The sequence below is a fragment of the Malania oleifera genome, chromosome 5 (genome assembly GCF_029873635.1).
Source record: "Malania oleifera isolate guangnan ecotype guangnan chromosome 5, ASM2987363v1, whole genome shotgun sequence".
Classification (NCBI taxonomy): Eukaryota; Viridiplantae; Streptophyta; class Magnoliopsida; order Santalales; family Ximeniaceae; genus Malania; species Malania oleifera.
In genome coordinates, this window is record NC_080421.1 from 57,760,513 (window position 1) to 57,772,649 (window position 12,137).

Here is a 12,137-nt window from a genome sequence, read left to right on the forward strand (position 1 = left end):
GCTTTTCTGCGCATGGGTTAATATTTATCCAAACTGTTGAAAAACAATTGGATGGCAAACTCAAATTCTAGGTAAAAATTCTAGAAGATTCATTTTCCTTCTTTGACGCTAATTTGATGATGCCCAATTTACAGACCAATATCTGGGAAGACATTGGAATCGAATAACAGTCTCTGAGTTGCATCCTTTTGTAAGAAAAGGAGACCTCACACATAAGATCAAGCTCTCAAGATTTCTCAAGCAATTCTGAACCTTCTTTGATGTTCATGGTAAATTTGGTTGGGCAGCCCCGGGAACCAAGTTTATGACTCTTCATGCATAACATTCTTGAGATGCCCAAAAAGTAGTGCCACACTCGAGACATGATTTCTAGCTACCCTTGCTCCCCTGGAAATAGTTGCTTCTTTCAATCACCATCTTTTAGATATAAACAGCTGGTGTTTTGACAAATTTTTGAAATTTCAGTCCAGATTTGCTGAAATTATGAAATTTCAATTGAAATTGAAATTTTCCCAAAAATGAATCTGAAAGTGAGTTTTACAGTGGTTTTAGCACAACAAGGTGTCTACATTTGCTATGAAAGGACATAACCTGCACCATTTTCTCCCAGTCTCTCTGTTTTAATTTATTGCTTGATTGTTGTGTATAGAGGGAAGAGATTAAGGTAAAACTTTTTGAAACACCCAATTCACCATCCTGTTAGATGTTGGTCCAGTTAACACCAAGGATGGTCATGTACCGTGCAACAATCATCCATTGGCTCTACATAAAATAACACATTCAGGAACATGTTAGAGAGAGAAGCTCTCTTCCCTCTCCAGAGAATGCACGGCCATGGCTAGTCTGGAAGCTCACCCATTCACTCCCCCCATCTTCTTCAACCTCTAATCCCTCCATATTTCCCTCTCCATTAGGCTGTGGTGATTCACTGCCTGTTCTTTCCATTTCTTGTTTGAGTTTGCTGTTGTTCACGCTGATTTCTGGTTTCCCGCCCATAGCAAATTTGAAATTTTTTGAATTTGCATGGCCACGGTACGAAGGAATAGGTGTCCAAGTGTGAGGAGTCCTGCTATGGTGAAGAATCTCACTACAGGGGGCAAGAAGATGAATGGTGAAGTTCAGAACGAAGGAATCCCTAAAGATAACTGGAGTCTTTAAATCGCAAGAATCTGTGATTGCAAAGGTGGCTCAATTGAACCTGGTGGCTTTGGACACTGTAGGTGAGAGTTTTGAGGTTACTGGTATGGAGAAACAGGGGGAGTTCGTAGAAGCCCCTGCTTCTGTAGCCCTAGGGTTGGAAGACACAAAGGAAAATTTCAATATGTATGAGTGTGATGACTCAGCGCGAACTGAAAAATCACATGTTGGACTGGACCAGGGTTCTGAGGATTTCGGGAAGGATTGCCAAAAAGATAGAGGGTAAAGACTTTATGAAGAACAACCATAAGGGGCCTTGGGTTGGCCTCTTTGCAGACAATAGGCAAGGTCAAAACTGTGGAACTATTCCATGCTTTGAATCAGATGGAACAGGAGCTCAAATTCCTGCTGATGAGACGACGTAGAAGAAATATGGAATTTCAGCCTGGTTGGGTACTTTGTTGGTAGATTTCCAGGCAAGGTGGCCCTCCAAGGGTTGGTTAGTGCTTGGGGTGTGAAGGTGGTAATCACCTACCATGGGAGTGGTTGGATTATTTTTAAGTTTAACAACAAAGAAGATTTATGCAAGGTCCTGCAACGAGCACCTTATTTGGCTTATGGCAAGCCTTTATTGCTGAAGAGAATGCCAAGGCTATTCCAGTTTGATGAGAAGTAGATGACTACCCTCCCTGCTTGGATTCAGCTCCACAATCTGCCTTTGGAGTTGTGGAACATGAATGCCTTGGGTAGAATATGCTCTGAGGTGGGCAGGCCCCTTATTGCTGATAAAATGACAACAACAAAGGAAAGGATTACATATGCCAGAGTTTTAGATGATGTGGATGTGGCCAAAGACATTAAATAAAGTGTCAAGCTGTGGTTGCCTAAAGATAAGGTAATTACTCAGGAAGTGCTTTACGAAAAGCTCCCAAAATACTGTAGGTATTGCAAGACTGTGGCATAAAGAGGGAGAATGCAAAGCTAAGAAAGACATAGAAGCTTCATGTGCAGCACACAACACACCTGTTGTCACTCCCCCCTATACACGCAAAAGGAAAGTCTTTTGATGATGAGGAGAATTCGGAAGCAGGGAAGGACCAATCTGGATTTAGGGTGGAGGTCTTGGACAGTGGTGTTCATGAAGGTGGGAATGATGGAAAAGCGGTCATCACAACTTCTGAACCAGGTTTGGAGGATGGCAGAATCAAAGGTTTAGACAAAGAAATTGGTTCTGACACAAGGAGGGAGTTGAGGGGGCTGAACTGATCAGGAAATCTGATAAAGAGACTGGTGGTAAACAAACAGTGGATGGAACTGTAGGTACTATCAAAGCTGGGCTGGGTGAGACTTCAATCAACCCTTTTACCCATTCAGAACAAGGAAGGTGTTCAGAAGAAGAATTTACTCTCATTAAGAATAAGAAGAAATAGGTAAAGAGGTCAAAGCAACCAAGTTTGTCCAAAGGAAGAGGTGGGGGGGGCTCCCCTCTTGCCGAATCCATCAAGATAGCTTCCTGGAACATCAGGGGTTTTAACAAACCCCTGAAACAGAATGGGGTCTTGGACCTCATTAAGAGAAATAAAATTGATGTTATAGGTATAATTGAAACAAAAATGCCCATAGAAAGTCTTGAAGAGGTAATGAAGAAGAAGTTTATTAAATGGAAGCAAGCCAACAATTTTAACCACCATAGAGCAAGAAAAATCCTGGTAATTTGGGATCCCCTGAAAGTCCAGATTCAGATTGTGCAGAGCAATGCCCAGGCCATTCACTGTAAACTCAAGTGTTTAATTTCCTCAAAGAGTTTTCATTTGAGTTTTGTGTATGACTTTCACTCCATTGTTGCAAGGAGTTTGTGGCTGGACTTGTATCAGTTTAGTGAGTCTTGTGAAAGCCCCTGGCTTCTAGTGGGAGATTTCAACAATGTACTTTCAGGGGAGGAAAAGAAGAATGGCCTCCCCGTGAAACCTTACGAAACTAAAGACATAATTAGCTGTTTTATGGATTCAGGCCTGGTTGACAAGCAGTCCTCAGGTTGTCATTTAACCTGGACAAATGGAAGGATATGGAGTAAATTGGAAAGAGCTTTAATAAAGTCTTCTTGGGCTCAGTCTGACTTCAGGGCTCATGGTCATTTCCTCATGCCAGGGCATCTCTCTGACCATGCCCCCTGTATTATCAGTTTGCTTGGAGTTGAAATCGAAGGAAGGAAACCTTTCAGATATTTCAACATGTGGTCCCAGCATAAGAATTTCCAGGTGTTAGTGAAAGAAAGGTGGAAGTTTAGAGTTCAGGGAAGCTGTCAGTACAAACTGGTGAAAAAGCTGAAGGAATTGAAGAGGTCCCTGAGAAGCCTAAATTCAGCCCACTTTTCTCACATCACTGAAAGAGCTGGCAGAGCCTCTCTAGACTTGCTGGAGGCCCAACAGAAGTTGCATGACCAACCAGAAAATGAGAATTTAAAAGTTTGGTTTACTCTAGGAAGGAAAAGGCTCTAAAGCTGGATGTTGCGAATAGGTCTTTCCTTGCTCAGTTAGCAAAGAAAGATCATTTAAAGAACTGAGATAGAAGCACCTCTTACTTCCACTCATTGATGAAGAGACGCATGTCAAGGAACCATTTTACAGCCATCATAAAAGATAATGGTGAAAACACTACCTCACAAGCTCAAGTTGCTGAAGAGTTTCTGAATTTCTACAAATCTTTACTGGGAACAGGTTAAGTCTGTAATTCAGTGGACAGGCTGTTGTGGGGAATGGGAAGAAGCTAAGTGATGCGCATGCAACTCAGATGATGAGGGAGGTAACTAACAAGGAAATCAAGGAGGCTCTATTCAGCATTGGAGAGGACAAGTCTCCTGGCCTGGTGGTTTCTCTTCAGGTTTCTTTAAGAAGACCTGGGATACTGTTGGGAAAGATGTTTCTCTGGCAGTCAAAGAGTTCTTCAGGAAAGGTTTTCTTTTGAAGCAGATCAATCACACTACTATAGCAGTAATTCCAAAGTCAAAACATGCTTCCAGTGTTCAGGAGTTCAGACCTATTTCATGCTGCAATCTTATCTACAAAGTGATCTCAAAGATCCTTGTTTCCAGAGTCAAGCCTTGCCTAGAGTCCCTTGTGAATCCTGCCCAGACAGCTTTTGTTAAGCAAAGAAGTATGATTGAAAACACCTACCTGGTGCAGGAACTGGTGAGGAAATATGCGAGAAAAAGAATTTCCCCAAGGTGTATGCTCAAAATAGACTTGAGAAAAGCCTTTGTCTCAGTGTCTTGGTCATTCCTGAGACAGATGCTCTCTCATCTTAATTTCCCAAGTCTGATGGTGGACAGAATCATGCAATGTGTTGAGACCACATCTTATTCAATTGCTTTAAATGGTGATTACAATGGCTTTTTACAAAGTAGGAGAGGGCTTAGACAAGGTGACCCTCTCTCTCCCCTGTTGTTTGTTCTCTGTTTAGAATACCTGTCAAGATTGCTGAATGGTCTGGAGGATAACAAGGATTTAAATTCCACCCCAAATGCAGTGAGTTGAAGATATCCCATCTAGCTTTTGCTGATGATCTGGTATTATTTGCAAGGGGTGATGTGCCTTCAATCAATCAGTTAATGGACTGCCTAAAGAGGTTCTCAGATTGCTCTGGTCTGAGAGCTAATAACCAGAAATCTAACTTACTTACAGCAGGAATCAATGAACAGGAGCTGGAGGAGATCAGAAGGGTGACTGGTTTCTCTGATGGGGAATTTCATTTCAGATACTTGGGTATTCCCCTTGCCTCAACAAGATTGAATGCTATTCATTATGCCCCTCTCACCAACAAGATTGCAAACCTGTTCAGTGCTTGGCCCAGGAATACCCTTTCTTATGCAGGTAGGCTTGAGCTAATGAATTCTGTAAATCCAAAGGGTGGAATGCTTTTGGTTGGCTATCTTTCCAATTCCAAAAGCTGTGTTGAACCACATAATTAAGCTTTGCAGAGCTTTCATCTGGGAAGGTAGGAAGAAGCCTTTGGTTGCTTGGAAGGTTGTTTGCCTTCCTAAAGATGGTGGGCTGGGTTTATTTGACATTAATTGCTGGAACAGTTCTCTCCTTTCGAAAGCTCTTTGGAATATTCAGGAGAAGAAAGATTCTCTCTGGTCCAAGTGGGTAAACCAGTTTACCTGAGGGGAAGAAGCATTTGGGAGGCCACTAGCAAGCATGAAGACTCCCCACTGTTTAAAAAGATTGTGGCCATCAAGAACCAGATTGTAAGGGACTGCAGGGGCTTCCTCGCTGCTGAAGAGCAATTCAGGCAGTGGCTTCTGGAAGATAAGCTTTGTTGTTCGAAGATTTACAATTACTGGAGAATTAAGGGTAGGAAGACTCCCTGGTATGCAGAGGTTTGGAAAGCTGGAAGCACTCTGAAGCACATGTTTAATCTATGGCTCAGTGTAAAGGGCAAACTCCTCAAAAGATAATGATAGACAGTCTGGACAAGAGTTGCACTCTGTGTAGAACTGAAGATGAAACTCTTGATCACTTATTTTTTAAGTGTAGCAGCACTGAACCAGTTTGGAACTCCATGAGAAATTGGCTTGGTATTACCAGAAGAACGCCAACCATTAAAGCTTTGTTGAAATGGTTACATAAAGAGTCGAGAGGTACTGGTGTTCAAGCTGTGGCTAAAAAGGTCTGCTTTGCAGCCCCAGTGTATCGCATATGGCACTTCAGGAACAGGAAACAATTTGAAGGGACGGTGACTTCTCCCGAAGCAATGATCAGAGCCATCCAATCCCATACTTACAGAGTGATCTACAACAGATTTCCAAATCTTGCCGAGTGGAGAAATGAAAGCAGAGTTTAATTGTGTTGGGTTTGCTCTGTTCTGAATTTGGTGTTGGTGTTTACTGCTGTATTTTGTTTGCTTTGACTGGCTATAAGAAATCTTGGCCAATTGAAGCAGTTTCTTTCTTAGTGGTGCCTTTTGCTCAAAGTGCCTCGCTGGCCCTGGGTACGCCCAGGTTTTTTGTGTATCTGCTGTGGTTTTTTTTTAGTGTCTCTCCATAGTTATGGAAAGGCCATTACTTGTACATTCTCTTTGGTCAATACATTTACATTTAAGATAAAATAAAAAATAAAAAAATAACACATTCACTTTGAGTTATAGCAGTGTACTTTCCTATGTAAAGCTGCTGTCTCAGAATCTTAATTATGGTTTTTTTTACACATAAAATCCATACAAGCTTACTCCCACCATGACCAAACCTCATTCCCATCATTATAAACATCAAAATAACTTAACTAGGCCATATGCCTTAAGAGTTCGTTATTTGTGATCAAATACTTTGTATTATGTAATTATGCAAATCTGCCACCTGACCACATTTTCACTTTTATAAGCACAATCCACTACCCAATCCAAAGACTGTCAAAACCATTCTTTGTGAGTAGTTTTGGTTGCATTGAGTTGGGTTGATCAGGTTGGAGTGTTCTGCGAACACACCTAACATATTTCTTCGCAAACAGTGCACATGACCTGTATTTCTAATTTCTCACATATTTTTCCTTAAATTATATATTAGTTCCGTAGAAGCCTTTCTAAACTCCTACATTTCTACATCTTCCTGCTTCCCCTGATCCTGGAATCACATTCACTCTTCATGTAATATGCATCATTTCCTTCTGAGAATTCCCAATGTAGATCACAAAGTACTGAGATGATAGCATTGCCAAGTCCCCTTTGCATAAGAATCAAAGGACCATCTTGTAACAAGAGATTCACCTAGTACATCACTTTTAATTCCTTTTGCTCTCACCATCACCCCCACCTAGGACATCTTACGGCTGGATAAGACTATCAAGATAGGAAAATTTATCCGTAAATTGATTGTTTGTTATATATCATATCTAGACACTCATTAAATTTATTCCCAAGTACTAAACATCTGTAACAGTTAAGTTGCCTCTTATTCTTGAGTTCTATTTGAAGTCTGACCAGCTTTTCCAACAGGTATAGTATTGCACTTTGCTCTACAAGTAGTGCACCATGTTGTGCTCATTTCTAAGCATATTTTAGAAAAGCCATGGATGAGTTGAACTTCAGATTTTAGTGCTAAGTATCACAATCCAACATTGAACGTGTACCAAGAAGATCTTGGACTTACAAGGATGGTTTAGGCTTCAACTTTTTGAGACATCTTTTATAGGACAAAACCATGAGGCCAGTGGCCAAAGTGGACGATGCCTCACCAGCGTTGGGTCAAGGCCATTACGTTTGGTATTAGAGCCACCCTGGGGTATAGTCATATGGGTGATTCTGACAAAGAGGTGTAGTCCCAACACGAGGGTGTGGGTCAAAACCGTTACATTAAGCACTTTAAGCGAGTTGCATACTAACTTGACCTTGAATGGACAAGGTCAGTCTTTTGACACAGGCTAACCCAAGGCTTTTTAAATTTTAGTTTTGAGAAAAAAAATTGGAAACTTTAAATATGTAGAATTTTCAATTTTAGTTCCCGTTTCAATTTTAAAATTGATAGAAATTAGAAAAAAAACTCAGAATTTTTTAAAACTGACTTTAGCTATTGTAAATAGGCATAATTATGCTAAATTCGTACAGTAGCTTACCAAAAATATGACAATGACATGTATGGGACATATAACTTACGGTAAATCGACAGCCATATTAAACATATGTGGTATATTAAACTTGTTTAATCAACATAAAACAAAATTCAAATATTAGTTTAATTCCGATGCAAATACCACCATTTATATATAAAAAGCTGATAAAATGTAGTATTTAAAATGGATGTCAAATTGATTTTAGTATTGGTGGCTTTTGAATCTCAAAATTCAATTTGAAGGAAATTTTTATCTCATTGAAAATTTATGAAATTTTTTTTGATTTTCAAATTTAAGAAACTTCAGACTATTGGTGGAACAAAAGCTAAAGCAACATTTCATTCATCTAATTTTTTCAACCCTCTTTGTCACTCGGTAAGTGTTTTGGCCAAGTGGAGGCAACTTCCCACAGTTGTGCACCAACAAGCTAGATCCTAGTGTCCTAAAGAATTTCTTTAATGTTTTTCTTGAAAGAAATAAATACTTAAAAATTTAAAAAAAAACAAAAAAAATGTTAATTCAGTCGAGCCAATCCAAAAGATCCACATTCCATTTGCCCATATATTTTGAATTATTGTAAACTATAGAATCCTCATCCAAAATGACTTTGAACAGACACCTCAATTTTAATTCCCATGGTCACAGGCCTCAAATAAATGGCTAATTCAAAAGATCCAATTTAAATGTCACCAATAAAAAATTAAAAAAAACTGCTCAAATTTTATTTATATATATGCGATGATTTATTCCAAGTCATGGAAAGTTGTGATCATTAAACATTTAGTACAAGTGAAACTTCTTTAGCTTTTGTTATCGTTTGTGAGGCACATGAAAAAGTATATATTACATTCCTGAAGAATGTAAAATTCAATCAAAGATTTTTAAAAAGAAAATCATGAACTGTTCAAATATCAAAATATTGTCACATAAAAAAGGATGGAAGCCAATAATAATATGCAGGAATTTTTTATTTCGTGAAAAAATGAATGCCAAGGGATTTCCAACCATATTTTTAACCAAAAAATAATAATCATAGTTGTAAGAAATATATCATTTACCTCTTATTCATAACTAATAAAATATCATCTTCTGATTTCATCAGATGCCAAGGAAAAATAAGTGATTCTGAACCAATATCTTCATCCTTGACAGCACGTTCCAGGCCCAGTTTATTCATAATCCAGCTCCACAAACTACCATATTTCTTATTTGATTTGTGTGATGGATGAACTGTCTCTAAAACTCTCTTCCCCATATCAGCTCTCCTGATGGCATGATTCTTGGTCAAAAGGACCAAGAAAGCGATGGGATAAGTAACAAAAGCAGATGGGAAAAACAGCTTACTAAAATAAAAATAAACTCAGCTAAGTATCAATTTCACCAGTAAATCGCTAGCAAGTGTAAAAAATTTTACTAATAGGAAAAAAGAATTGCAACATTTGATTAATAGCATAAACATGAAAAGCCATTTGAGCTTCCTAGCATGAAAAGGAATTTGAGAGTTTTTAATAGAAAATGAATCCGCAACAGAATTCAGGTTCAGCAATAATATTATTAGAAGGAAAATATTACAACAAAACTATGAGTAAGGGGGAACAGGAAAATAATAACTAAAGAAAAGATAGAAGAATATAACAGAATTCATTATATTTAATAATCAAGATTCACTTGGACCAAGAGAAGTAACAGGTCTTTCTCACAAAGATGTGTTGGCTCTCAAACAATGCTTAAAAAGGCAAGGCATTACTTTAACCCTTTAGAGGCGAGGCATAAGTCTTCTGAAAAAATTATTCTTTTGAAAAAAAAAAATACAACTAAATTACACATATTTTTAGACATAAAGAAAAAAAAAAGTAAGAAAACAACAAATCAAATGTAAAGAAAATATATATCTACATATTTATATATATATATATATATATATACATATAGAGAGAGAGAGAGAGAGAGATATAGGTCCATTCAAAAAATATAACTTGAATTCATTATGTAAATCATGCCAAAAGATGACTATACTAATACAAAATTCAAATTATTTTCAAGATCTAAAATGCAACTGTCGATACTTTGAGAAAGGTTGAAGTTCAAGAGCATTTTTAGAAATCAACTAATATCATCATGTCCCTTTCATATAAATATGTAGTTAAATTTTTCTAGCCAAATCTGCTTGAGATTCCTAGACCCAAAATGCATAAACCTCAACTAAAAGGAGCAAAAGGGATGACTTTAGCACAAATGCGTAAGCCTCAATACGTAATGCATTGGCTTTTTTTGGGGTTTGGTGCTTCCAAAAAAGCCTCGAGGTCTTTTAGGCATGCCTTGTCTTGGGATCAGCATCAAAGCAAGCCTCAATTGAGATCATTACAATGTTACTTATCCCTCCAAGTACATAATGCTAAGCATTGATAAAACATGATTGAAAATGAGTGTGTTGGAAGTAAACAAGAAGTCAAGAGCAGGTGGGTTGCAAAGGGGAGGGGAGACAGAATTAAACATGACGGAATTTTTGAGAAGCAGGAGGCAACAAAATTTATGGCAGAGAAAGGAATTGAGATTGGAATAGAATAATGAATCTAGCCTTGAATAAAGAAAAAATGTGCCCCCTCAATGGCATCTCCTCTCTTCTACTGGTTTAAAAAAAAAAATAGATCCTTATGCATAGAAAACATTAAAAATCCTACAAAACCCTTTTGTTTTGAATTGTAACATACATAATAGCCTTAGCCTAAACTCGCTGCATTAATGAATTATAGATTTATATGGCTCAAAAAAATTATAAAATTCTTCATGCTCTGCAAAATATTATAATTTACCCAAGCCATATAAAACTTACAATTCATTAATATCAGATTTATGCCAATACATGTAGTGCAAATAAAAAATGAAAGGGTTTAGAAGGATTTTTTTACTACAATAAAATTACAGGAAAACCTCAACCAGCCAGAGCAACAAGCTCTCCAGTCACTTTAGGACTGCAATGTTGGCTGTATTCATGGCACAACAATGGTAACAATCACTAGAGAGTCACAAGAAGAAACCATGGCTTCCATTAAGCAAGATACACAGAGGAGAAGATGAGATAGAAGAAGTAGCACCGTCTGTGTCATCTGATAAATTATGAGAAAATTAGAAAATATGTACATCATTAACATGTCGGAAAGCCTACTCCACAACAACCTCTCCAGTCACTTTTAGTCATTGCAAAAAGTTATGTACAAATGAAAAGCAAGCGGGCGGTGGAATTGTCATTCCGTAACATGTCGGAAAGCCTACTCCACAGCAATTATTACTCTAACCTCAATTCAACTAACCAAATAATTGAGTGGAATTAGGTCTAAAATCATGATTCAATTCTAGCCTAGATTTCATCCAACCAAACATGACACTAAAGAACAGATGAAACAAAGTTAATTAAAATGGTTTGCATGGGGCACAAAGAAGGCTGACAAATGCATGCAAGGAGTGATCAGATTCAACTAAAAGGTAGCAATAGAAAAGGAAATGGGAATAAAATGTCTATAGGGCACAAATTCATACAGTCAAATAATATAGGTAAATTGAAAAGTGGGGAAAAAAAAAAGTGTTGCACCAAGATTTGGGAATTTTCAACATCTCCTTTTAAAATGTCAATTAATGCAATGTATCTTTGTTGCAACCCATGACAGAATTGTCAATTAGCAAGTAATTTCAAATGGTATCTTTGCAGGGGTTTAACACGCCCCCCCCCCCCCCCCCCGGGCCGGTGGCGGCCCAACCAAATGCTATTGTTGAACTGTTACGTGATTTACCGTGGATCTTTGGTTTTCAGTTTTTAGAGCAATCTGATAATTTGTTTGAAATTGGGGTGGACATGGTGCCAATAGAAAATAAAAATATTAACTCAAAAAGGCTCTGGTTCATCACAAGTTGTAAGAATACAAGCCATTGTTCAATTGAGCAGTATACAACTGAGTAGAATCCCAAAGTCATCTGTTTCATCTCATTGAAAACATTAGCTAACAATAGCCTATTGGCAACCAAAATGATTCAATAAATTACAAAAGGACAAATATTTTAGTAATTGTAACTTTAATTTATCAATCATGAGTTATGACTAAGGTGGCCATAGGTTTCGACAAAATCTCATATTCAGCAGAAATTGAATTGGTTCAGGAAACTTAATTGAGCACTAGAGAAGAGTAGAGAAATGTAAAGAAAAGGGAGAACGGGAAGAAGATTGATGCGAACCTCAAACGACACGCGTTGAGACCCAACAAACAATGTTGGAATGCTTGCCCAAGAAAGCTAAAATTCAGATTTTTGGATAGATATGAATGGTAGACCTCGACCCGTTGTTTACGACAAACAAGAATTTTGGTATATACGACCTCAACCCGTTGTTTAGTGCGAAACACGAAC

At 37.9% G+C, this 12,137-nt stretch overlaps 1 protein-coding gene across 5 annotated transcripts in view; it reads right to left on the reverse strand.

Annotated features, from left to right (window-relative positions):
- Positions 1-12,137, reverse strand: part of LOC131156378 (uncharacterized) — a 129,523-nt gene that overhangs the window by 22,147 nt on the left and 95,239 nt on the right. For all 5 annotated transcript variants that reach the window (XM_058110013.1, XM_058110012.1, XM_058110015.1 and 2 more), the window contains one exon: positions 8,798-9,018. In XM_058110013.1, coding sequence (XP_057965996.1) covers positions 8,798-9,018 — 221 coding nt within the window. The remainder of the gene's footprint in view (positions 1-8,797; positions 9,019-12,137) is intronic.